The sequence below is a fragment of the Labrus mixtus genome, chromosome 2, assembly GCF_963584025.1.
Source record: "Labrus mixtus chromosome 2, fLabMix1.1, whole genome shotgun sequence".
Lineage (NCBI taxonomy): Eukaryota > Metazoa > Chordata > Actinopteri > Labriformes > Labridae > Labrus > Labrus mixtus.
Window position 1 is genome coordinate 32,387,250 of NC_083613.1, and position 27,500 is coordinate 32,414,749.

General features: G+C 42.5%; 2 protein-coding genes across 4 annotated transcripts in view; both read left to right on the forward strand.

Moving 5' to 3' along the window:
- LOC132992838 (phosphoinositide 3-kinase regulatory subunit 6-like) overlaps positions 1 to 27,500 on the forward strand; it is a 108,200-nt gene that overhangs the window by 40,796 nt on the left and 39,904 nt on the right. The window lies entirely within an intron of this gene.
- Positions 1 to 27,500, forward strand: pik3r5 (phosphoinositide-3-kinase, regulatory subunit 5). Of its 3 annotated transcripts, none has more exons than XM_061062320.1 (18): positions 1 to 322; positions 11,514 to 11,629; positions 16,854 to 16,969; positions 17,112 to 17,180; positions 17,904 to 18,042; positions 19,194 to 19,263; positions 20,304 to 20,478; positions 20,658 to 20,826; positions 20,945 to 21,013; positions 21,546 to 22,429; positions 22,580 to 22,708; positions 22,886 to 23,017; positions 23,731 to 23,824; positions 24,146 to 24,222; positions 25,421 to 25,514; positions 25,655 to 25,737; positions 26,212 to 26,324; positions 27,263 to 27,500. In XM_061062320.1, the coding sequence occupies exons 2-18, from the start codon at positions 11,530 to 11,532 to the stop codon at positions 27,411 to 27,413; spliced, it is 2,664 nt and encodes an 887-aa protein (XP_060918303.1). In that variant the 5' UTR covers positions 1 to 322; positions 11,514 to 11,529; the 3' UTR covers positions 27,414 to 27,500. The 3 variants fall into 3 exon arrangements, with proteins under 3 accessions (XP_060918303.1, XP_060918286.1, XP_060918294.1); XM_061062303.1 differs by having other exon boundaries at positions 2 to 322; positions 26,209 to 26,324; XM_061062311.1 differs by having other exon boundaries at positions 3 to 322; positions 22,583 to 22,708; positions 26,209 to 26,324.

Consider the following 27,500-nt stretch of genomic DNA (forward strand, 5'->3'; position numbering starts at 1 on the left):
ACCAGCAGGCTCCCTCATTGTGCTCACATGCACCTCTGTCACACACTTCCTGTTTGCGCTGTTTGTGAGCCGCAGTGTGCTGTGTGTGAAGAGCAGAAGTCAGTGAGAGAGCTCCAGGAGAGACAGCAGTTTTAAGTGTGTGCTGCTTTTGTGTCATTGAGCTGCTCTGCCGTGTCCAGGATGTGGGTTTACCTGTGAAACCGTGCAGTGCGTGGTGGATGAATGGCAGCCGCACTGAGCTGGAGACACACTGCTTTGGACTCGCTGGATTCACTCGACATGAACACCGACACTGGAATTGATGCTGGACATTAAACTGCAGGTAAGACAACAGAGGCACCTCTATATGCAAAGTGTCATTAGAGAAATTATACTGTGGTTACATGCTACACACGATGGATTGAGTGATGTTAGAGCCCCAGTGACAGAAAGAACAGTGATCCCTTTTTATGACCTGAAAAAAAGCAAACGAGGTCATCTGCATAAAGATCAACTATTCCTACATTGTAATCTGTAATGCCTGTGTCGGGGAAGGTGCTGCAACAGGGTAGGTATCAGACAAGACAATGTACAGTGTGCTGAAGAAATAGACAGCTTTTGTTCCTTTTCCCCACAAAATATTCAGTGAGAGATACTGTTGACAGTTAAAAAGCTAGCAAGAGGAGATTTATCATCAGAAAAATATATTGCATTCCTGTACAGGTCGATATGAGCAAAGGGATGAGACCAATTGCAGCTGGTGCATTATTCTCCAGGGGGAGCCAATTTGTCTGGGATGTACGTCTTAGTTTGTTAGCCTGATGCTAACACATAATGGGAAAAGCTATTAAGGGGCTAACAGAATTAGCATTGCAATCGCTAAAATTTTAGCTTGAGAAGCGACCAATTTTTGTAAACATTGTTGAGTCTTTTTTTAAGTCAATGCTACATCGATATTAATGCTAAGTCAAGAGAAGCTAAGTTAGCAACATCTCAAGCCAACAGTCACAGTTACACTACAGTCGTGTGATTAGCCAACAGTCTGCGGCTTGGGGTTAAGATGTGCCAGCTTGTCCACAGGGGGCGCTAAAATTGGCACAGGGGAAAACAAAGACTTTAAGACAAGTTGCATCTAGACAAGTCTCTGAGAAAGGGAATTTTATGTTTTTTGACTGTATTGTTTAGCTCTAAATGTTGTGGGAGAAGCTGGTTTTGTCAGCTTGTCATCTCGTTTTGACTTATACGACATTTTACAAGAAACCTGAGTTTCTTTTTCTGCGGTGTCAAAGCGACAGTCGCCCTCACATTGATGGGAAAAGTAGATTTATCATGCTGACAGCCCCCTCTTACTGTGAGTTCATTTTGAGGACTTCTGCTTTTTACAGATGCTCAGTATGAATCATGCTTTTAATAAACGCTGAGGAAGTAGTGAGGCAGAACCACGTGCCAGGCGCCTAGACGTTATCTGACTTTAAACACCTCGATGTGTGTGCGTTTGTATGGTGTGAACACACGTGTCTAAGACAGTGTGGTCAGAGGTCTGTGTCAGCACATTAGACTGCATGTTGAGGTTCTATCAGGTCACGTTCCTCTGGTGTTTTCAGTGGCTGGCGTCTGTTTTGTGTAGAATAATGCAGATAAATTCAACTTTCTAAAAAGATCAAGAATGAGAGATTCAGACTGTCACTGAATCATGAGTTCAATGTGACACAAGACAGTCTGTCAGTGGTCTCTGAGGACTCCACCCTGCAGAAATACTACTGAGCCAACGCCTGAACACAACATCCTTTACACTGCATAACCAGCTGTCAGCGATTTTGAATTCAGGTTTGATGAAGAAAACTGGAAACTACAAACTCCAACAGAGGTCTAAAGATTGGGCAAACATCCCCAAACCTGGTCAGACACACATCTCATTTACATATTTAAAGGTACAGACACAGAAACAGCCTGTTCTGAGCAGGGCTGAAATAGAGGGGTTTATAGTCATGATCAAATACAGGATCAGAGAGGATTTAGAACAAGAGACTTCACACACATGTTTTGAGGAGCTCTGAGACTTATTTACACTTTTTGAAGAGGAGGAGGATATATGACCTTTAAGGGAATTTGGTGTGTTCCCAGCGAATATTGGCGGGCAGCTGTGTAACAGCTTTCACACAACATTTAACCGACCTGAATTAATAGAAAAACCAATGAGAAGTTTAAGGGACTTGTATTTCTGGTGCAGATTTGCAGAGGTTCCAACTTTAATTGTTCAATCTTTTCACTGATGGTCTCTGTTGCTTTTGTAGTCCACAAAGAGGCATCTAGTATTCATTTCAGTGTGTTTCATAACCAGCCAAAAAATCCCCATAGTAGCTTTAGACTCTCAATCACTGTAGCTCTGATGTGGAGGGAAGATTAGATTCCGCAAATGACAACCGAGTACAATCATTTCTTGAAACGCGAAAAGTACAACTTTTCGACTACGCAATGAGTTAACATTACAAGCTTGTCTCTAAGAGGACAGAAAGCAGTAAATGTTACGTCTCCCTGTTCTTAGAAATTCTTTAATTACACAATCCCTCTGAGCCCAGAAATCATCTCCTGTTGCAAAATAAAAACCGCCAGCGAAAGGTTGTGTGTCAGGCAAAAAAGAAAAAAAAGAAAAAGGGAACACAGATTAATGACGTTGGTTGGAGGTGACACCCATTGTTGTTTACCACAGATATCGGATATGAAGAGTGAAGCCTGTCACAATTTGATTTTGTTTTTTTCACATCTTGCAGGAGTTTGATCAATATGAAGAGCTGTGTGTTATTCACAACACGGCTTCCTGTTTGTCTCCTTTCACCACTGGTATCACTTCAAATCTGTTTAATTCGTCTCCGCTTAACGTACTTTGAGGTCGACAAACTCGTCTGTGCATGCAGAGGCGTCCGCGCACATGCACAACCCACCTGTTGTTACAGAGACATAAGCAGTGATGTAAGGCTGAGAGCACCTTAAACAGACATCAGCAAGCTCATCACATGCTGCATAACAAACCCTAAACACTTACACCGAGTCAACAAGGACTCACTCAGTCCTGCTAGTGGAGCCGAGTCACCACTGATATCACTCACAGCGCCTGGAATTTGCATCAGTGCTAGTTTCGGCGTCTGTTTATCAGTGTTTATTGAGGAAGTAAAGACCAAAGTTTATATAAAGGAGCTTTCTGTTGTCTAGGTGATGGTATGAGTGTGATACTAAGATGTAAGAGAGAAGGTTTTTACATCTGATTGACCTTTAATGACAAAACTCTCTATTTGAGTAATGTCAGCACATATGCACATTCTGAAGGTTGTCAGAATATTCAATACTTAAGAAGTAGGACAGTGGATAGAGTTGGAGTTGAGGAATGACATGCAGAAAAGAAGCCACAGGTCGGATTTGAACCCGGCCCTCTGCTCAGAGGACTCTAGCCTCAACACATGGGGGGTGTGAACTAACCGCTAGTCTACAGACACCCCCTCAAGACTTCTATTTTTGTTGCCATGGATTCCAAACAAGTATCCAAATGGTTTGATTTAAACTAGACTTGAAGCGAAGTTTGAATATCTGGTAACATAGGGGGCGCCAGTGGCAGAGTGGTTGGCTTGCACGTTCCAATGTTAAGACGCTGTGGTCCTCAGCAGGTCCAACCTCTGGCTGCTTCCCCCCCCCCCCCCCCCCCCCCCTCTTTCTATCTCTCAGATTTCCGACTCTGTCCACTGTCCTGTCCTTGCCACCCCCCACAAAAAAACTGGTAACATTATTATAAATCATAATGCAAAACATGGGGTGTTAGTTTTGCCTAGCAGTTTGGTTGCACCCCACGTACTGAGGCTACAGTAGGCGGCCCGGGTTTGAGTACAACCTGCAGCTCCTTTCCCATGTTATTCCCAACTCTCTCTCCCTGATTTCCAACTCTATCCACAAATAAAGGCAAACAAAAACCCCCCAAAATGGAAAATATCTGGGTCCCGGATAGCCTGACTGTTTTGTTTCTTTAGTCCTTCTTGAAGCGGGCGGCCCAGCTTTGACTCTGACCCTCCATCCTTTGCTGCGTGTCTCTAATCCCTGTTTCTGACTCTTTCCACTGTGCAAAATAAGATCCTGAAATGTCAACGTCTTGAACTCCTGTTCGACATAACCAAGAGCTTCTGAGAATAACATTTCAACATCATTATATCATGAAGGTGAAGGGTGGGCTTTATTTCCTTGGGTTAATAGCAGTCCATGACAAACTAAAGTGTGAAGCTGCAGCCTCAGGCTTTTTGACCTTTTGAAACACGCTGGTCCACTTCTCACTCTTTTCTTTCTTGTCCCCACCGTGTGCATTCTCACCGGTAGCGGTTTGTTTGAACTAAAGGGAAACACTTAGTTACAGTGGAGCTTTGGAGTCGGGCCGCTGTTGTTTCCTAAAGCCATAAGAGAGCGGTTCACATCCAGTGAAGAGAAAGAGAGAGGGGGGGGGATAACTGCTCTGTGGGCCAACAGAGGAAAACTGGATGTGAATATCAGACTCTATTAATCATGAGGGGTCGGTTGAAGTGACAGACACGTATACTGTACACACAAACACACAAACACACACACACACTCCAGCTCTCCTGGCTCTCCAGGTCTGTGGGAGTGTATCTGAGAGTCTGATCTCACAACAACAATAGGCACGGCACCTGCTTCCTCAACTGTGCAGGGAAGCCCTCTTCCTGATAGGAAGCAGTTGGTAATGGGATCAGTGGGGGAGATGGGAAGCGGCCTGTGAGGAAGGTGGAAGGGGAGGAAGAGGAGGAACACAGCATGAGAAAGAGACGCAGGTGGAGGTGCTCTGCTCGCTTCTTCTGGGAGCTACAATCTGTGCGACGGCTGTTCAATGTCACAATGAATGCTCCCTCTTTTTGGAATCGGTTGCGAGATACTTTAAATCTTCAGGAGCTGGTTTCTTTGAATGTTTTTAAAAGGTCTTAGTGATCTGGAGGCAGAAATATCTGAGTGTAGATGTTTTTAACTAACTCGTATTGCCCCTTTTTGATCGCTTTGTTGCTGATGACATATGACAGATTCTGATGAATGTTTTTTTTTTTTGTCCTTCCTGTATTTATGTTCATTGTTGTTGAAGTGTTTTTTTGTCTGAAACCCTGTAATCGTGCTGCTGCCTGTCTTGGTCAGGACGCTCTTGTAAAAGAGATTTTTAATCTCAATGAGACTTTTTCCTGGTTAATTTAAGGTTAAATAAAAATTTTAAAAAAGTACATGAGGAAGGTTAGTTGTGGGATTGTTTTCATTGTTGTTTACGGGATCTGTGGTTCTCCTTTTTGTCAGTCAGCTGACGAGGCTATTGTCCTTTTTCAGCGTTCAAGTAACATTATTTATCACCATTTGATTTCCTAAATGTCAGTTTATCTGTTAACAAATCTTTTAGTCGATGACAGATTGTTCCTGTGGCAGACCTTGATGGGTTATGTTTTTTTTTTTCTGATGATCTCATACATCTCTGTGTTACTCCAGTAAAAACTCTAGTTAGCATTTGGACATGGTTTCTAGTGGTTCTCCCACTGCCCTGCTTGTTATTGTCCGACTGGTGTGAGCCGCAACCCCGTGAAAAAGTGGAAGTGACCTTGTTGACTCGTAGAGATGTGCCGAATACATCCTCTTATGAAACTCCACACACTCCTGCGTTTGCAACACAGCTACAAACTCTACGTAAACAACTCTGATGACACTCTGGATTTGGGATTTCACCTAAAAAAAAATCCCAATATTTGTACGCTGGACTATCAGTGCCATCAGCTTTCTGATGATGTGTTCATGAGGTGTGATAAGCTAACTTATTGAATTTGTTTTCATATGTTTTGGTGTATGTTGATGCTTGTAATGTACGATTCAGGTTGATAAATTAACTTCATCATTGTAACGAGCGTTGGGGGCGCAGTGGTTGGTGCGCGGTTGGGTCCTCGGGCGGCCCGGGTTCGAGTTTGACCTGTAGCTCCTTTTCCACACGTCGTCCCTCATTCTCTCTCTCCCTGGTTTCCGGCTCTGTCCACTGTCCTATCTCTCCGATAAAGGCCCAAAAAAAAAAAAAAATGAATAAAAAAAATATATATATATCATTGTAAAACCATCTTGATGTGCATCCAAATCAGAGACTGTATAAAACATGGACGTAGTCTCAGTGACGTCAAAGTTTTGAAGTCATATTTAGAAGCATTACTAATGTTTTCTACTCACTTTCACCACATATTGCCCTCTTAAAAAGGCTTCATTCCTTTTATTACCTTTGCACGTCTCCATTGATCCCCATCCTGGATGCAGGAGTCATCACGTCTCTGACTTATTAGTTCCTTCCACTCTCACCGGGCTCTCGTCCAGCTCCATCTGACCCTCACAATGACCGGAGCCCTTTGCTCAAGTGTCCAACACGCTCTGTTGTATTCCCCGGCTCAGTGCTGCTCGGAGCGACGCCCAGATACAATACGTCTCTGGGGAGGAAGGACCGCTGAAAAAAAAAAAAGAAAGGGACTACACGGACGTGTTAGCGCCGGTACCTGTTGGTATTGTTGTTGAATGGTAACTTTAGGAAAATAAGTGAAATGGTGAGGGGGTTATTGAGCTTCATTCCTCTGGCCTCCTGAACTCAGAGTTGCATGGACTTCCGGGTGTTTCGGTTCAACGAGTGACCCTGTTAACTGGTGACTTTCTGGGGTTGTGTGAAAAAATGGAAAGGGTATTGGCAAATGATCTTGGTTGACAAGAGTGCCCACGCCAGGATTCAATTTCATAGTTCGCACAAGAACAATTATGATTATGTAGGAAACCTTTTTCTTCTAGGTTCACAAATACCTAATCACAATGACTGAGCGAGCAAGTCAGAGAGAGAGGGAGAGAGACTGAGGCTACCCATTCAACACTATGACTCAGATTAACCACATGTAGCCTGATACTGGCCTTAAAAACAACCGCCAACTGCTCGGTTTTGAGTTTGAATCTAGACTGCAACGTATTTAGTTTAACAGAGAGCTTGAGGAGGTTAGCTTTATGAGAGGATGAGATGTGGAGGGTGGGGGGGTGAATCTTATTAGTTGTTTTTTTGTTGTTGTTATATATATATATATTTTTTTTTTTTCCTCTATTCACAACTTTATAGTAGTCAGAAGATTGTAGATTTAGTTGCAACAAGAAGTAGACGGCAATGCAACATTATCCACCGAAGAAGAAGAAGAAGAGCGGTCGCCGTGGCCATGGTAACAGCTTGTTCAAATTTAAAACCCGCCTCAGCTCCAGCTCCAGCTCTCAGCCTGTCGTTAGGTTGACTGAAAGTTAGGATGAGACAGGATTTCCAGCATGGAGACCGCCATCGATGGGACTCCAGCGCCCCCTGCAGGAACAGACGGCAGATGACATCAGCCCTTATTTAGGCCTACAGTCTGAGAATAACGAACCTCAGCATTCAACAGGTGTTGTGCCGAGAAACCAACGCCTGCTGAGAACTGCATGCAACTCGCTGGTAGCCTACAGTTTAAACTTTAAACTAGTGGTTCTCAACTGGTGGGTCAGGACCCAAAAGTGGATCGTAACGCTGTATTCAGTGGGTCATTTTGGACAAGTGCTGTAGCTTTCAGAAGTCTGGCCGTCACCTTAAGGCTGACCAGTAACACCATGAAGCATCTCGTATACCAGGCATACATTTATACTCACAGCTCATAGAAACAAAGTGGTTGGTTATCTGTATCGGCGTTACAGCCCAGCCCCACTATACTTGTTGTTGTTGTTGTTGTTGTGACCTGGTTCAGTTATTTCTAGCTTTCAGCTTCAAATGGGGAATTTGTCACGCTCACTGGGGAATTTTTGAGACGATGTAATCAAAACAAAAATGGTTTTTGATATCATTGCTCATTTTTGGCTCTGCGCTGACGTTTGTTTTTTTAGGAACAAACACTAATGAAGTGTATGTGTGTGTGTGTGTGTGTGTGTGTGTGTGTGTGTGTGTGTGTGTGTGTGCGTGTGTACATTTAGCTACAGGAATAATAGCATGTTAACGATGCCGAGATGCCGCGACATGTGTCACAAACAAAATCTGCTGAGCTGCTCGAGTTCTAAAAGCGATCATCTTTTAAAAAGCTTTTCCCCTTTTTTTTAATTTAGGGAAGTATTTATTCAGTGTTTACCAGAATACACGGTCGGACATGTATACCATTTCTCCTTAAAAACAATCTAATGTTAGGCAAGAGAAGCTTTAAAAATACTTGAAGTCACCACAGTGTCACTTCTCCTCCGCTCTCATTTCAATAAATATTCAGTCAAAGTTCCCCCGAAGCTAAAAAAAAGAAAAATCCTTAAAACCTTCAATAACGCATTCATGATGATCAAAACAACACTTCATGTCAGACAGAAGATTAGTTTTGTTGCTTTCTTCATCTACTTATATGCTTTAATCTGATTGGCTGTTTTTCTTTTCTTGTTTTATTCAATTCCTTTTTTTTTTCATTGTTCTTAACTCTTTTTAATGATTTCATCTCTTTGAGTCTCTCTGTTTTTATTCTGTCTATCTCTCTTATTTTGTTTATCCTGTTTTATTTCTTTAACCTCTTTTTGTATTCCTGTTAACTTTTTGTTTGATTTCTTTAATGTCTTTTTCTCCTTTAAGTGTTTCTATGTCGTTTGAAAAGATTGTTGTTTTTCATTGCTTCTACCACTTTTAATTTGCTTTCATCTCTTTGAATCTCCCGTCTCTATTTATTGTTTATCTCTCTTATTCCTGTGAACTCTTTTTATTTGTTTTTATCTCTTTAAATATCTTTTTTCTCTTCTAAGTGTTTATTGTCTTTTGATAAGATTCTTGTTTTGTTGCGTCTACCTCTCTTTAATTATTCTTAATTTACTTACATCTCTTTGAGTCTCTTTTTATTCTTTCTATCTTTTTTATGTTGTTTATGTTGTTTTATTGCTTTAACCCCTTTTTGTGTTGCTGATCAGTTTTTTTTATTTGTTTAATTATTTAACTTATTTTTAAAATGCTGTCAAATTGATATTTGCTTTTATCTCTTTTAATGTTTTTAAAAAAATATATTTTTTCTTCTTTTTTTTAAGATTCATTTTTGGGCTTTTTGCCTTTATTTGATAGGACAGTGGATAGAGTTGGAAATCAGGGAGAGAGAGAGTGGGGAAGTACATGAGAGACAGAATCCAGAGGTCGGAGGTCCTCCCGCTTGGAGGACTGCTCATCTCGTTTTATTGATTTAAACCTCTTTTTTAATTGCTGGTAACTTTTCAATTTGCTTTCATCTCTTTTTTTTTTTTTTTTTACCTTTTTATTTGTTTATCTCATTTTATTGCTTTTGACTCGCGTTATTATCTCTTTTAATTTCTCCTGTGGTTCTCTTGGTCTCAATCCTGCTGAAAGGTTCTTGTTTTGTTTGGGTTCTTAGGTTGACTTCTTATTTATGCTTCTGCTTGAATGTCAAAGTGCTTTTTAAACCAAACCCTTATTTCTAAAGGTGATATTTGAATTTTTTTGTTTGAGTTTTGAATGTCATATTTTATTAATAACTGAGGGAAAATTCTGGTTGGAGTGTGGCTGGAGGAAAGCGCACCACAGCGGTTGCAGGTTCGGGGCACCTCGGCAGTACTCGGAAAGTCCCCTGTATAAATGAAGTTATTGTATCCTTTCCCACAAAAAACACCTGTGCAGTATGCAGGGGAATTTACCAGTCTTGAAATGCTGTAGTTACCAGTGGAGAAGTGGTCACCCACCTCAGAAATATTGCTCAAGTTCGGGTCACTGTCTTGGTTGACTTTTGGTTTCTGCTGGTTTGAAGCAGCTTTTCAAAGTGTGTCATGAAACACCTGTCACTTTAAATGCTTTATTAATCTGTCTCTAGGCTCTTTTCAGTCGTGATGGGACGTCCCCTGTATTCTGTTATGAGTATGTCCCCTCTATGAGGCGTGTTTATTACAGAACTGAAACGTCCTGCCACACATGGGTTGTCTTCAGATGCTGCATGAAAAACAGTCAAATGCATTGATATGTGAAAGCGTAAAAAAGTAAAGTTCAGCACATCCAGGATGAGTCAGTGATGAAGATATGATGCTCTAACTTTGTTGTTGTCATACGGAAATTAAACAGCCGACTTCACCATTTTCAGCATCTTTGACCTGTGATCTACATTATTGTTCCTTAAAATCACTGCAGGCTTTTTTCTTTTCTTTAACCCTCATTGAATTAATAGTGTAAAACCCTGTTCTTGTTTTGGTTTGTATTAAAGGACAAATATGTAAGATATTTACTTAATTAAAATGATAAAGTGAGCTTACTGTATGATCAGACATTAAGGAAACATGTTGAAGTGCTGGCTTCTCTGACAACAATGCAGCAGCCAGTATGTCCTCCTTCTAACTTTAGATTCTGCTCCTGAATGCTCTGGATTTGTTTGGACCAGAGAAGGTAGGCGGTTTTAAGGCTGACCCCCCCCCACGGCCGTTTTGGACGCCCCTCGGTTTGCCAGATATGAGAGCAGTTATCAGGTCAACAGGTGTTGCAGCGATGGAAGCGGGCAAGAGAAGTGGTTCAGATAGAAGTGATTGTACCCGACCTAAAAAGCCTCTGCATGTTTCTAATAAGCTCCACGAGCAGAAACGTGCTCAAACTAGGATCAATATTGGAGATGCTTTTTGAAAAATGGAGAGAGGTTAGAACACAGAAAGGTTTACAGACCCATGCAGAGCTGGATAAACACTGAAGCTTCAGAGTCCACCACATGGTGACCTGAGTGAGCATCGACTGTAGAGAGGAGGAGGGGGCGGGGGGAGACAGCTCTCTATGATGTTCTGAATTTGGACTGCAGTACTTATTTTAAACACTAGGTGCCAGAGTTACATACTGCTCTGTTATATTTTGTGACCAGGTGAGTTTTAGGAACTGCTAGTGCAGCCCATAAAGAGGATCTCAGGCAGCGGTCCAATCATAGGGAGTTCCTGGTCACTTACGGCGACAGGTGTAATGAAGTCACTTCTCTTGGTACGCGTTAAAAGCCCGGCAGCAGCACATTTGAAACAGAACATTTTTCTCTGTGTTGTAAGACTTATGCAGACCACAAACAAAGGACTGGATGGGTTTATTTCACATTTTGTGGGTCAGTAGACACTCAGGTTACCCAAATATATTGTACACCGTACAAGTGGATTTTTCATAATATGTCCCCTTTAATTGATATTTCAGCTACCATAGCAGCAAAACAGCAACACAAGCCATACTGTTTGTGTTTCCCTTCTAGAAATGTCCCTGTATGGTTTGTGCATCCTCCGAGACTGTTTTTCATACTAAGCGGTTCAGCTGCCTTCATGCAAAACAGAACTGATAACACACACTGTTCATGAAGAGAGAGGGGACATGTTTGTGTGTCGCCGCATGGAAATATGATGTGAACATACAAACGATTCCCACGGAATACATGAATGGGGAACACACAGATAACTGTTGTGTGTTTCTTATGTTGTTTAATATCCGCTCTGTGTGTCCTCCCTCCACACAGATCCTGAGCGCTGAAGATGCAGCACACGTCGTGCACAGAGGACAGGATCCAGCACGCTCTGGACCGATGTCTGGACGGGCTGAGGCAGAGTCCCACGGCTGCTCAACACTGGAACGGTAAGAGTCGGGGGAGCGATGGGAGGGATGATGTCAGCAGGTTGAGCATCAGATGTATTTCGTTTTCCAGTGTACGTAGCAGAGAAACATGAAAGATTTCTGCACTGCTGCTGAGAGGATGAGTCACTCACAATCAAGTTCTGATGTTACGTTTCAAGATCCAAACTTAATGGAAAAAGTCACAATAAATTCAAACATTTCATTCATGTTTTTTGATTGGTGTTTACACTTGGACATCATAAGGGACTTCCAGGTCCAGTTCTGCTGAATGATGCATTTGCTGGACACTGTCGATCACTCAAACATGACGCGAGAACTGTCTGCTTATAGTTTAATCCAATGTCAGTGTTTACAAAGGATATGAACATGTTTGCAGCCTGGTGCAAAAATGAATTTGGTATTGATATCTTACTTCTTAATTGGTACAAACTGTAGTCATCCTTTTTGATTTTATCAAACCAAAGAGGTATTCGTTTTTTCCGGGGCAGAAAAGTGCTAGCTGAGCGTTCAGGAGTGCTTGCATGAAGCGTTTGTGCGCTGTGAAGAAACGCGCTGCACGTCTGTCCTGTCTCTATGACAACAGTCTGTTGACAACAGCCGCTGTATGACCGACACGGCTCGGTTACTTTTTACTGCATGTTTTATATTTGAGATAGAAAAATGCAGAGAATATCAAACATTTGGAAAAGAGCACCGATGACGTCAACAGCACCTTTCTGAAAAGTTTAAAGATGTTCAACTTGAGCGCTCGGACCCGCTGCACAAAAAAGGCTGAGCACTGCGTTTTTTCTCCAGGTGGCCACTTTCTGCTGGAAACGCTCTCTACTCATTGAAAACAATTGAAAATCGCTTAGGTGAACACGGGGTCTTAGGGGCCGTTGCTGATCTGACTGACAGGTGGTAGACAGTGGACAGTTCTTTGCTGATGCAGACACTAGTCATTACTTCTTTCAATGTCGTTATGTATGTTTTCCAGATGAGCTATGTGATGTATTTAATTTTGTTAGTTGTCCCTCCTCTTGAACATTTTACTCGAAAATGTTTAAAAAATAAAAAACTGCATGATGCTGATGTTTCCCAGAGATGGTGTAAGACTGCCAACCTTTTATTTCACATTTGACCATGAAAATAAATGAGAATTAATCCAACTGCTGACTTCTTCTGCCCAACAAAACCCTTTCCTCTGAAGCAGCAGTTACACAGACAGATACTCATCAGCTTCTGACCACGGGGGAATTTTGTTGTTATTACTGAAACTGATGTTCAACCAACACGACCTCTGTGGTCAAACTTTCTAGTTGAGAGCAGCGCATATTCTAAGTAATAGGAAACCTCATATTTATATTTAGATATGTGCTGTTTGAAGACACATCTTCATTTTTAACAACAACAGTCTCTGAGCAGACATCGAGAGCCGAGGCTTTGTCAATGGATAAAATGTCGACATATCCCTCCCTTAAGAAAGAACTAAATCAAAGGTATGACCATGACTGCGGGAGATTAAGTCGAGCCAAGCGATCGAGGAACTCCAACTCCCTCGACATCTGCCCAAGAAAGACAGAAGGATGTTAGTATGCATAGCAGCTGTGCAGCAGGTCTGTCCTAGAAATAAAGATAAAACAAGTTATATGCAGATGTGTATGTGGTTATAAAATCTTGCTACCAGTAGGGCTGGATATTTCACGCAACATCACGATTCGATACATATCATGATATACATTGATTTTGGATAATGACGACGTCCTACACAGAAGTCACTACAACAGCTGTTCTCTATGTTGAGAATAACAGCAGAAGCATATTAAGGATCTTACAACTTCAAACACTTCACTTCAGGTCCTCAGAGATCAGACATTCAAATATTTGAATCCCAGAGCTGTGGCTAAGGTGTTATTATGAACTGCACCATGGGTCTATTGCATTTCAAATATGTCAACACAGCTCTGCAGCCGTATCCATTCTGTAACATCTGCATCCATACATGCAGGGTCCGAAATTAACACCAAGCGCCAGATGCGGGAAGATTTTCCGTTTGGTGAGTACATGTCACTACTGCCTACAAATAATGCATTTAAAAATAAATTCTCAATTTCCTGATCTGATGAAATGATCGAATCTGTGACTTAAATCTGTTATTGATTAAACAAGACATAATGCCTTCTCAATTAAATGTACTGTAACAGATGTGTATAGGACACAAAAACACAATTTGTTATTTTGGCCGGTAAAAAGTATGTTTGTCCGGTGAATTTTTTCATCTACCTGCCACCTTGGCCGGTAAGTCAAAAAGTTAATTTCAGACCCTGCATACATGTATTTACAAGGAGCATTTGACGCTATATTGCCGAATTGATTTTTTGAGCACAGCCCTAACTTCTACCTTCTACTTCAAGCATCCTTGAAAAAAAAAGTTTCAATATTTTAATATCTGTGTGGAGAAGAAAGAAAGAAGAAACACTTGACGGAGAACATCCCAGAACAATAAATCAAACGCACCCTTTTCTCAGGCGCTGCATGTCGGGAAGTAAATAAAGAACACAGTCACACACAGTGGACTGAAATGAGTTTCAGATCAATCCCTGATCGTCACCTCGCACACAGCTTCTCTGAGCTGCTGTCTGCGTTGCTGAAATAAAACAGAATATCTTGAAACATCACATTCTTCTAATACACATTGCACTTGGGGGAATTTTCAACAAATGTCTGCCTGCCATAAACCCCACAGCAGCGCTGGAAATCAAGTCAGCTGCAGCACACTTGCAGAAGCTCGTGCTCACGTTAACTAGCAGTAATGAAAGGCAGCTGAGTCTCCGTCCAGCACGCTTCAAAGCGCAGCGAGGACAATTCAGTAGCAATTTGGAACGACTTAAAAAGAAATTGATAGGGAGACAAAGTGTTTGTTTAAGATGACACGACGGTAGCAGATGTGACCTTGGCTGGTTTTGATTTGTAGGTTTTGGCATGCAGCTGGTCTTCCCTCTGTTACAGTACTGCGTGCAGCCAGCTCAACACTGAATCTTTTATTTGCAGGCAGTATCTGATCGGACTGGACGACCCCCTGGTTGTTTATCAATAAGCTAACTTTGTGCACAGTTAAATATTCTTTCTTTTCAATCTTTGATGTGCACGAGTTTCGTTTGAATATAATTAAAGACCGTCTTATACCATGTCCCAAATAAAGGTCGTGACATATAGACTAAAAGTAGAAAAACAGCCCGGGGAAATGAGTTGATGTTTAGCATGTTGAGCTTGTTGTTGGTGACACTGTAGCTGTGATATCATTGAGGGATGTGTTGTTGGGTGCTGCAGGAAGCTGTGCGTACGTACAGCTGGGAGGAAGTGGTGGCAGAGACACACCGCAGTGTGTGAGGGAGGCATCGTACAGCGGGGAGCTTCTGTGGTGCAGGGTGTCAAAACAGGTCTGATGATCAAATCAGCATCAGCGTGCTTCATATTAACCAGTGCAAGGTGTTTGTTTATGCCTTTATCTTTCTTGTCTTCTTAGAGAGAATTGTATGTTAGAGCTCCTGTGTTGATGTGGACTTTTTTTACTGTACATGTTTAAGTGATGTTTTTTCACTGTATATTCCATCTCGCTTTCTTTAAACAGTTAAACATGTTAAACGTAAATAAATCATAAATCCAGTCTGTCCTGTGTAAACGTGTCTCTGAGTCATGACTGTCTACAATGAGGGAGAAGCTCGAGTCCCGCTGGCTGTGTTGTTGTCAGAGTCGTGTTTACATGGACGGGACGGCCGGCTCCTCCCCTTGTGTATAAAAGCTGTTTTAGTCAAGAACTAGAGAGAAGAAGAAGAACATACTCACTGATTATTTGGATGTTAGTAAGAGTTTTTAGATCACGCTCATTCTGTGTCAGTTTATGTTTAATATGAAGCTACGAGCTAACTAAAGAGCGCTAACATTAGCATGCTAACACAACAATGCAGGACACAGGTGATTGCAGCTCGACAATTTTGTCCGCCTCTTGCGCTTAATGGTGCTTAATTATGGTGCGTTCTAATTGATAACTCCCGAGTGGATAGGGGTTGGAGGTGTGTCTCTGGAGGAGAGCGGAGGCTTCAGAATAGCGGAGGTGTCGCAAAAAAGAAGTTTGTTTTGGTTTCATGCTCAAGGGCGGCATCTACTGGATCAAAAAGTCGCACATTCTTGCTTTAAAAGTATCACTAAAATGTAAAGAAAAGGCTTTTTTTCTGCCATCGAATCACTTCGTCTGCCACCTTCCCCGCAGGCAGCAGATTCAGAACTTGAACTTAAAACAAAATAGAAATAAAACATCTTGTAGCTGTTGGTCTTTTCTGCTTTTTAAGGTCATAGAGAGACATCAGTATGAGTTTCAGTTTGTTTCATGAGCTTTAAACGATCCTTATCACATGTTTCAGTCTCTACTCTGTACTCATGAAACAGCTACACCTTTTTGATTCAGACTCAGCCCGCTGTTTTTTTTAAAGATGGCAGATAACGCTGCTAGATGTTAGAGAGACCAACTGACAAGTTTCTTGGAAAACATCTCACTGTAACCTGAACAACTGCTGATGTGTTACTTCCTGAGTCCCTGAGAGATTCACAAAGAGCCATTTATATCGAGGAATCAAATGGAAAGTAAGGTGCTAGTGAGGTGCTCTGGGTTGTTTTTGTGAGCGTGATTGTCCTCACACTGGGGTGGATTGTCGATCTTTCATCTTATGCTACTTTCACACTGCAAACCAGACGATAGAAACAACACACCTCCTTTCTTTACATCCTAAACGGTTTTGAATGGGCTCCAGGTGATGAATCATACAACCAGATCTTCACTGAGGGACAGTGGAGGTACGCCCAAAGAAAGGTTTCATAGACTGGTGCTGAAGTGCGACATCGACTCTCTGAAAGTTACATTTTGTATACACCAAGCTGCAACCTCTGGTTTTTAAAAAATGAAACCAATGCGGAAGTGCAAAATCCTGCAGTTCCTCAAGTGTCCACTAGAGGCTGGCTGCAGGAGCCCAGGAAGTCACATACACACCCATTGAAAAACACACCACTTATTATTTTTTGTGGCTTTTGGGTTATTATCTTGTCACCATGCAAGAGGGGCTCCATAGTAAACGTAGCTTTTCTGCACCTATAAAGGTTTAGTTTTAACTTTCACACACTGCTGTTGCTTCGTCCAATGTTGAATCTGTGCATCACAGTAACATGGATCTCCTCATGTTCTGTGTTTCAGTGCTGATGTGCTCGGCAGGTCAGTCCATGAACCGCTGGAGCCTGGAGGAGATGGTGAAGAGGGACCCTGAGAACTTCCTCATCCTCTTAAAGCAGATCATCAGGAAGACCAAAGAGGTGAGATGAGAGAAAGCATACATTACAGAAGTGATCTTTAGTGGGAGCTTATCCTAATCATTCTCTTTCTGCCTGTATGTGTGTGTGTGTGTGTGTGTGTGTGTGTGTGTGTGTGTGTGTGTGTGTGTGTGTGTGTGTTCAGGCTCAGGAGCAGTGTCAGTATGAACTGGTGGCTCCCCTTGCGATCATGTTCTCCTCCACCCTGCTACAGGTAAAAAAGAAATGATCCAAAATGGTGGTATATGTTCATAACTCTTTACACAAACTGTCCTCAGAGGAACATGTGGTCCCTAACACTGTTTGAAGATAAAGTGCTAAGAGAGAAGTTATGGTGGTGGGCCCGCAACAGTGAAACTGTAACTCTCCTGGTAGGTTTTTAGCTCCAAACAGTGTTCCAGGAGATTTACTTTGAGTAAAGTTTGTGTATTCACTTCAGAATTGTTTCACTTCTCCAACTTTTTAATGTCACTACCAAAACTCCATAGTGCACCTTTAAAGGTGGACTCAGTAGCATTTCTCGTTGCACACACTCACTGCAGGACGTAGTTTGTAGTTTTACTTCATGTACTGTACCTACACTGTAAGCTACCGCACGCTAGCACAAGCTAACCGGCGGTGTTTGTCACCTGCCTGTCCAACAGGAAGCAGATCAACTCCATGTCCTCAGGTGAAAGCCAACACAAGGTTCACCCTCGTTTCAGAACGAGTTTATTTATTAATCTGCTCTGTGTTTTACCTCACCGTTATTCTATTTTTCTCACTTCATGTTTAGATCATAATCAATTTAAAAATCAATAATTGATATTTCAGATATTACAGTGTCAGTTTAAGTTGTATCGCTATGTGCAAAACCCCACACGACATGATCCAAAGACAAGTCTTAAAAGAATAAAAAAAATAACACCAGAATACCTGATCTGTGCTTTGGTTGCAGACGCCGTTCTGTCCTCCAGACACAGAGCTCCTGGAGAAGGCTGTCGCTGTGTTCCGCTGCTTCCTCACCTGGCCCGAGCCATACAGCAGCGTGTGCAGAAACCTCCTCCACACTCTGCAGCTGGAGATCAAGGCTCCAGGTAAACATCCAGGATGAGTTCATCTTACATTAAGGGCCCCCCTTTGTGTCGATGTGTTTCTCTCTTTGACTCTCTGCTGATGTCTTTGAAACTTTGTGATCTAGCTCCCTCTTGTGGCAGGTCAGAGAAAAAGCATGAAGCTTGAGCAAACAGATAACTGTTTACACGTGTTTGACAAACATCAGCATCAGTAACAGCAGGGACAGACAGATGCTAAGGCCTCGAGTTGAACTTTGCATTTCCTCTTATTGCGATGACATTGTTTGAAAGCGGATGAAGCTTTAGCATTTTACAAAAAAAAAAATAGAGAAGTTGAGAACACCTGCTCTGAAATTTACAGGAAGGGTCAAAGGAAGTGCTAATGAAACAATAGACGTTTAAATCTACTGGATGAAAAAGATGTGGTGCTTTTGTTTATTAGATGAGTTGCAAAGCTGAGTTTGTAACTACCATATAGTGGTGTATATACTGTGTGTATGATGTGTATAGTGTGTACTGTAGGGTGTGTATGTTGGAGAGGGAGCAGGAAAGCCAGAGCCACATCCCCTTCCAGAGAGGGGGCGTGGTCAGACACCGCTCATTTACATATTTAAAGGTACAGACACAGAAACAGCCTGTTCTGAGCAGGGCTGAAATAGAGGGGTTTATAGGCATGATCAAATACAGCAGGGTGAACAACTTTGGTCCCAGCAAGGGCCACATTCACATTTGAATTCTCACTGCCTGGGGGCCAAATTGAAGGATGCAAAAACGATCACAGTCAATTATGTCTCAAATTTGATGTAGCAGATGTTTTCTTCATGTTTCCAATTAATTGGTCCACGTTGAGGGTTGATGGGGGCCGAATGTGGCACCCGGGGCCGTCAGTTGCCCACCCCTGAAATACAGGATCAGAGTGGATTTAGAACAAGAAACTTCACAGACATGTTTTGAGGAGCTCTGAGACTTATTTACACTGGTTGATGAGGAAGAGAATATGCTAAAAAAGCTGTATTTGCTGACCCACATATTTACAGAGGAGAAGTAGCCTGTAGGAGTCGTGTTATAAAAAACTGCTTCATTAGCGACCTTGTCCGTGATGCTTGAGGAACTAAAACACTGTCTGCTTGTGTGAAGCTCCTACAATCAATCTGTCTTTGTCTTCCTCACAGGGATTTCCTTTCTGAGGCTGGTGAGGGAAGAACAGGGCCTCATCACCTCCAGCCAGTCGTCCAAGACCATGTGAGTCCACATTTACCAAAAAAGTGAACTTTCTACACAAAGATACAGATTATTCTCCAAGTAATCAATTAAAGGTTCTCATTTGAATTAAAGACCTTCAATCTATCACTGCTCATAGTAGATAGATTGAATTTATAAATGGTGCTTAACATGGTGGAGGGACCAAATAAAGACCAAAACAAAACTGAGAGAGGTAGTAAAAAGATGGGACAACGATAGAGCGGGGTTGTAGGCTCATCTGGGACTTAAATGCAACGACTCCTATGCTAACTGAAACATTGCCTAGATATTTTTACATCTAAAAGGAAACCATTCTGCTCCAGTTAACATGTACGCAACACTTGTTTAAAAAGCAGCATGAGCAACAATCTATTTTCAGTCCGGTTCAAATGTTGCAATCTTTCGCCTTCTGCTTTCCTTGTAAATTTGGCCTCTTCATTTGCATCAGAGGTTCTTGGCAAGTTTATCTGATCTGACACCATACTTTAAAAAAAAAAAAAAAAAATCATCACACAGGTCCAAGACTTCACTTAAGAATTGCCCAGCAGGTTCATGTTGGGGAAAGTCCCTTTACATCACCTCCTTCACCGCCAAACCCCGCTATCACCGCCATCGCTGTAGCATCCTGTTACATCTTTCCCTAATGTGAACATGTCCTCACATAGCTGCCTCTGTTTCATGATTTCCTTTATTCTAACATCTCCCTACAGATGTTTTTCTCTCTTCTGTTGTGTACCCTTTGCTATTCGTTTTTACGACCACGAACCATGTTCCCTCAGAGATGAGATAGCGCAGGGACTTGAACCGGGGACCCTCAGATTCCCAACCCAAGTGCAAGTTCAAGGGACTTGGGATTCAAGATATGCAAAAAGACTTTTAAAATAGGGACAATGGAAATCTAAACTTTTGAGCCCCCATGAAATCTGGTGCAAGAATCGTTTTATCTTTTCCTTTTTAAAAACCTTGAAATTGATTTTTTTTTTTTAAAGTTAATTTTGTTGTTGTTTTCACCACTGACACCATCTGCATGCTTCCTGCAGGACTGTGCTGCTAATGAACCCGGGCGAGGTGCCCCCTGACTTTCTCTCAGTGGCTGAGCAGCTCAGCAGCGTCCGGCACTCGGAGAAGGAGACCTACATCACCCTGATCAAACGCGCCTACCAGTCCACACTGGGCACCAAGTACCCGCTCCACAGTATCCACCAAGTCCTGCAGGTATGTGCTCAGAGTGGGGGTTCTGATTCCAAAAGACCAGGGCCCGAGTCTGTACAATTTTTACACATTCCTGTTACAATTAGTCTGTACAGTTGTACAGTCTATCATGCATGCTAACGATAGTGTTATACCCCCAGAATGTATCTTTCATAAAACACTTCATAAAATGCTTTTTGCAGGACAAAAATGTGAACGAACTGGAGGAGATCTTCTCTGTGGTAAGTGATCTCTTAGAGACGGCCGCTTCCATGAGTGACCCTCAGAAGGGCCGCAGTCATGTCATCCAGGGACTCGAGCAACTGAGGGAGAGGATGAGAATCCCAGCGTCCAATGGAAGGAAGTCTGATGGTAAGAGGACAGGTTTCAGGAGCTTTGGGAAGTGTACTTTGGCTTAAAATAAAAAAAATATCTCCTTTGCCGGGGAACATTGCTCTCATAGGCTCCTTCTGTTTGATTTTCTTTTCAGGAATGCTGCAGACTCTACCTCTGCCGACAGCCAAGTGTTACATGTTTCACTGGGAAAATGATAATTTTGGTAAGTACTCTACATGATGCTTCATTGATTTATGTATTGGAATTATATTTTTGCTTTAAGCTAAGGGAGCTAATCATTAGATCTTCAATAGGTTTTAGTCCAAGCACAATAACTTTAGTTTTGTTTGAGCTACATGGCAGAGAACTGCTGCTCATCCAGGGATTTATTTCCTGAAAGGAAGAATGTGCAACATTCTTCCTTTCAGGAAACAACTTACATGACATCCAAATAATCAGTGAGTATGTTCTTCTTCTTCTCTCTAGTTCTTGACTAAAACAGCTTTTATACACAAGGGGAGGAGCCGGCCGTCCCGTCCATGTAAACACGGCTCTGACAACAACACAGCCAGCGGGACTCGAGCTTCTCCCTCATTGTAGACAGTCATGACTCAGAGATAAACTGGATTTCTGCTCGTTTTATGTGTTGCACATTCTTCCTTTAAAGTGTGCTTAACATTTAATCAACTGATTGTTTCTTTCTGTTCTAACTGATAAATATAATTGAGTGTCATCAACATAACAATTTCCTACAGATGTTCTCAACACCCTTTTGGAGAATGACCCCGACGACCTGTCCTCCGACGGGCATGCTGAGGAGGAGGAGGAAGAGGAGGTAGACAGTGACGACGACGAGGAGGGGGATGTGATAGGGATCGGTTTACGAGAAGAGGACGAACAAGACAAGGAAGAGGAGTTGCATGACGTCGAACTGCCTTTAATCTCCACCCATCGTGCCTCCACCTTCTCCACCATCTCCTCTCTGTCCACCGCCTCCAAAGACTCCATGTTCTCCACCTTGTCCATAACCTCGGGGTCATACGCTCCATCGCTCTACTCTGTGACTTCTGGAGTGGATAGTGACTTCTTTGACGATTTCGACGAGTCTCCCGTCTCAGAAAAATGTTCCCCAAAGTCTAATAATAGAGCTTCTGCTCGGCTCAGCCAGCACTTTTACCGGCTATTCGCCAAACCCAAAGTGTCCCGGTCGCTGACCCGGGCCAAAAGTTTAGGAAACACAGAATCAAAGGACCTTTCGTTGGTGCGAGACAGGCGCTCAAACTCCCTCCCGCAGCAGGTCAAGTTAAGAAGTCCTGAGCCCCTGCAGCAGCCTCACAGTCAGACTCTCAGACATGTGTGTTTTCGGAGGAGGCCAATTCTCAGCAGCGACGAGGACGTCAAGAACACCACGCTGAGGGTGGTGGTGTTCGGCGCCGATCACGTCGTGGGGAAGGTCGCCCGGGCCTACAACAGCCTGAGGAGGAAGGAGAGTGAGTGTCCTCGCCTCAACAAGGCCTTCAAGCTTCGGTTCTACTTCGTGCCTGTGAAGAGGGACTCTGCAGCAGCAGGGCCGGGGAGTCTGAGGTCTCCTAGTCCTGTGGTCTACTCTGGAAGCCCAAGAAGAGCGAGCCTGACTAACGTAAGCAGATGATTGGTTTCAAAATCAGTTACAAAAGCGTTGACTTGCTAAATTTAAGAGTAAGAAAGCCAGATTTAAACATGTCTGCAGTGAAAGAGTAAAAACACATTTATGAGAATTTAAGAGTTGTAATTTTTGCTTTTGTTGAAGCAGGATCTACCACTTTCGAGCGCAGGGGACAGTACTAATGACATCGCCAACCTCCTCGGTATGTTGGACCCTTGGTACGAGAGAAACACCCTCAGCCTGCTTAACTTGCCTGCCAACGTCGTCTGCCAGGTACGACTGGGATCAAACTATTACACTGCCTCACCCACACCAATTCAAGAAGTAATTTATTTGGTCAGAAGCACAGATTGAGATTGGAGTTTAAATAGCTTTCAATAATGTATGATATTTTGTTTGGACTGTAACCACATGAACATCAGTGTAAATGTTTTTTATGTCTCTCTGCAGCAAACCTCAAAGACAGAGTCGGAGTCGTACGATAGTTCGTATGAGCAGCGTTTGCCCATCCTGGCCGACTTGGTCTTGTACTATTGCCGCAACGCCACCAGGCCGGCTCTGATCCAGCTGTATCAAGCTGAGGTAAGAAACAAAAAGACATTATCGTACACAGAGGGAGGAAATTCTACATTCATGTCTGTCTTCAAACCATTTCTTGAGCTGTGTTTTTTAAGGGATTTATTCAGGGACAGCTGGTACAAACGAGCTGGCAGTGCTAAGCCCTCCTTTCTTATTCAATAAAGATGGGAAATTGTTCTTCTAATAACCTTCAACAGATTGTTTTATATTTTGGTAGAACCTAGCCTAACCTAGCTAAACCTTATAGTTACAAGAAAAAGACTCAACTCTGCCTTTTTGTTTACAGCCCGAGCACTGTATCCTCCTCTTCCATTCACTTCTGTAGTGTAAATTAGTTTTCATGGCATGCTATTTGATTTGCCGATCATTTAGGATCAATAAATTCAGCACGCAGGCCCACAGACTTTGACCATTTGACAGATTACAGAACTGGCATTACACACTGTAGAAATTAACTTGACAAATGGTGTATTTAGTGTAACATGGCTAGCTTGTTTCTCAAGTTAAAATGACCACGGTTGTGATGCTAGTTCTGTTAGCCTGTTGAAGGCTATTTCTGTCCTGTGTTAGCATCAAGCTAACAAACTAAGGCCACCTAGCGTCTTTTTCTGAACGCCAGCGTCTTTATTTCAAGAGAGCGTCAGAAAAAGCGCAGCAAGAACTTAAGTTTCAGGATCCCAAATTCAGCGACTGATCCAGAATCTACTGTGTTGCAGTTGACGTTAGCTGGCGGAGAGAAGAGGACCGAGGTGTTCGTCCACTCACTGGAGCTGGGTCACACTGCAGGAACACGAGCCATCAAGGCCATGGGTGAGTGTGACGCACATACACATACATACATAAACACAGACCCTAGAAACCAAACCACACACAATAAAGCTTGTTCCCACTTCCATTAAATGCATCATCGTCAGTGTTTTTGAGGTTGAGCCTGGACCAGTTTATGGAAGAGGAACATCTGCTATTTCTATAAAACCATTCAGTCTACTTCTACTTTTTTTAGTTTCACTCATCAGTATTTGTGTTGCACTTCTGATTTTCAATTTTTCCTTTGAGAGGTAAAATACTACTGACAAACAATATCTTCTTCATTTTAAATGTGTGTATTTGTGTTTTCCTCTCTTTACATAGGCGCTGCCAGTAAGCGCTTTGGCATCGATGGAGACCGAGAAGCCGTGCCTCTTATGTTAGAGGTGGTGTACAACAGGGTAAGATTCTGAATGTGATCTTATTCACTATCAAACGTTGTGCCGTGAAGGTCCTCTTATGGGGCGCAGATGACCTAGTGGTTAGGTCGCTCCTCATGTACGAGGCTACAGTCCTCCACGAGGTTCGGCCCGATCCCTGTGGCTCCTTTCCTGCATGTCATTTCTATATCCTATCTAAAGGATTTTTAGACGACAGTGCAAGTTCTTCCTGTTTACTCTGATTCACCTAGTGTCTGTTTTGATCACTTCTCCTTCCTCAAGAAATGACACATGGAGTTTTTTTTACCACCTCTGCGAAACAGCAGTGATCACGTGTCAGGGCAGAGAAACGGCGTTTTTGTTTTTGTGGTCCCTGTGGCATGAAGCTTTCAGACTCATGGAAATTAAAGCCTTCGACAGGGCCATCCATAAGGGGGGGAAAGGGGGAAAACTTCTTGGGCCCAGCCACCAGGGGGCCTTATTGAGGCAAGCTAAATATGAGGGTGAAATGTTACACGTCATATTCCATTTAATTCAATTCATTGGAGCAGCTTTTGGTGTCCGGACTCAGGACTTTTTCTGTGTTTGGATGTTTTTTGTCCAGCACCCAGTACTTCAACTTTCCCGGAAGTTGCATGCCTTTTTGACGTTTTTGTAAAAGCTAAACATGACTCATATTTATTTAAAATTCTCTACCTATTAAATCAACAAAAGTGCATCTTTTATTACAAATAAGGTTTTAAAATGCGTCTTTCAAAAAATGTACTCTCCTGAAAATGGTTTGAGTTATTATTTTTAGTTTATGAACGTAAAGCCAAAATATCTGAACTGCAGGGTGCCGGTGTCCTAGTGGTTAGTGCGCGTGCCCCATGCTCAGAGACTGTAGTCCTCGATGCGGTCAGCCCGGGGTTTGAAACCAACCTGTGGCCCCTTTCCAGTATGTCATTCCCCACTCTCTCTGTCCTTGATTTCAGACTCTAGTCCTATCGCTACAAAAATAAAAATAAAAATTGTGGCCAACAAATGGGGTTGCCAAAAAAGGCTCATGAAAAAGTAATGATATTGGGATACCACTGGCAGTGGTGTGTTTATGGACCAATCAGATTTGGTGAGGGTCCATCTCTTATCTTTGGGTAGAGGCATTTTTTGTGTGTTATTTGTTTTTTATTGTGTTATTCCTACCAGTCATTATCTCATTGTCCCTTCTCCTTCCGTGCAGGTGGTGATCAGTGGGAGGAGCCAGTGGAAAAAAGACACCAAAGTCTGTACTTCAGTTAACTTAACCAAAGCGTGCAAGAATCCAGAAGAACTAGGTAAACCTGATTGAGACCACACATCAAGTGCTCTAAATTCATCCTAGAATAATTACTGTTTATGTTGGTTTGTTGATTGTTGAAGACTTGAGTCTTTTATTTATCTCTATTCATGATTTATCTGAATCTGTCTCCGTCAGACTCAAAGATGGAGTATCTGCTGCTGACGACGACTGAAGTCCTGAAGAGACAGAGCGGAAAAAGCAAGAAGGGCTACAATCAGGTGAGTTACACGAGCACACAGCACGTCCTGGTGGTTTGTGGTTAAAAAAAAAAAAAGGTTTTTGCAGCAGCACGCCCACACACAAAAATCTCAGCGACATATTCAGAATTTGGGACCTGAAACTCCTGAGAACATTTTCACAAACAGGTGGCTAAATAGAAAAAAAAAGCCACAACAAAGGCAAGACTTCCGTGTTTATGCTCATAAATGTTTTGCTCTGATACAACCTACTCAACGTTGCAGCTCAATCTTTCGATTTTGAGCTTTGATCTAACTCAAGCAGAATGTGAACCAAATCATTTTTTATCTCCAGGTTCTCTTTCCATCTCCGAGACAAAAACAGGAGCTTAAAACACAAATCAAACTCTTTGCCGATGACTATTAATGTATATCAAATGATACACAAATGTCCAATCATATCCTGAAGGATTTACAAAGCATTGTTTCTCTCTCCCCTCTTCCCCTCTGTAGCAGCTGAGTGTGACTGAGGTGAAGGTGGATAAGGTGCAGATCAGCGGCGCCGGAGACACGACCTTTGCGGTTTGTTTGGACCAGGATGAGAAGAAAATACTGCAAAGTGTCACCAGGTGTGGAGTTAGAGTTACACACACACAAACATTTTATTAATACTTGTGTGGACTGTCCAAGCAGCAACCTCTGGGTTTTGAAAAATGAAACCAATGCTGAAGTCAGCAAAATCCTGCAGTTCATCGAGTGTCCACTAGAGGGTGGCTGCAGAAGCACAGGAAGTCACATACACACCCATTCAAAAAAGCAGTTTTTACAGCAAACATTAACATGTTTACAGCCTTGTTACAAAAAACACGCCTCAACCTTCCCCTGTTGCATAAAGATGCCAAAATACCCCGGTGATGGGTGCTGAAATATTGAACATTTGGAGCTAGAGTCTGCTCAGCAGGGATTGCCACAGTGTTGACATCACCACACTTTTTTTTCTTAGATTTTTTACGGGCTTTTTATGCCTTTATTTAGAGAAAGGACAGTGGATAGAGTCAGCAATCGGGGAGACAGCTCTATGTGGTGTCATCAGGTAGACAGCCCGTTGTGATGTCATGAAGGGGAAATCTCCAAACGGCCTGTTTGAGCACACATTTTCTGAAAAGTGGAGCAGGCAAAAGACAGAGAGGATGGACTTTTCTCATCATTGGGGGTTTTGTAGACAGACTAGAGACACATGTTAATGTTAGAGAAACATGGTGAAGAGTATTTTACATAACGTGCCCTTTAAGTTATTCTCACAGATGTTTATGTCCTCACCTCCTGTTGAATATATTTATTCTATAACATATTATTTAATTGTGTTTCTTATTTAAATATTTGGTTTTAGTATTTGTATATTTGTATATTTCTGATATTAGGCATCTACAGGCTTGCTCCAACAATATTTTGTTGTACATGATATCTTATCATATCTTATCTTATTACTTATTTACACCCTTCACTCACAGCCCTCGCAAGAGTTGTAACGTACCTAACCCCCTGCATCTCCTTCTCTCCCACACAGGTGTGACATATCGGTGTGCTATAAACCCGACAGCTCCAGTGACTGGAAGTTAAGAGAGTCCCTGAGGTCAGCTCAAATCCAGCCTCTGAACCCCACCTTCTGCTCCCTCCTCTGCCTGCCCATCGTCACTTTCAGCGGGGCTCTTCCCTGAAAAACTGCTGACCACGAGCATACGATACCTCAAATCTGTGAAAAAAAAAACAGACACGGCCTCCAGAGGGCGTCGGTCAAGTTCACA

What these genes read in the sequence shown, in the direction of transcription:
- pik3r5 (XM_061062303.1), top strand. Translation starts at nt 11,530, where the DNA reads ATGCAGCACACGTCGTGCACAGAGGACAGGATCCAGCACGCTCTGGAC. An exon ending in AGCCAGTCGTCCAAGACCAT is followed by an intron (nt 19,264 to 20,303) that starts GTGAGTCCACAT and finishes TGCTTCCTGCAG; the next exon opens with GACTGTGCTGCTAATGAACC. An exon ending in CAAGAATCCAGAAGAACTAG is followed by an intron (nt 25,515 to 25,654) that starts GTAAACCTGATT and finishes TGTCTCCGTCAG; the next exon opens with ACTCAAAGATGGAGTATCTG.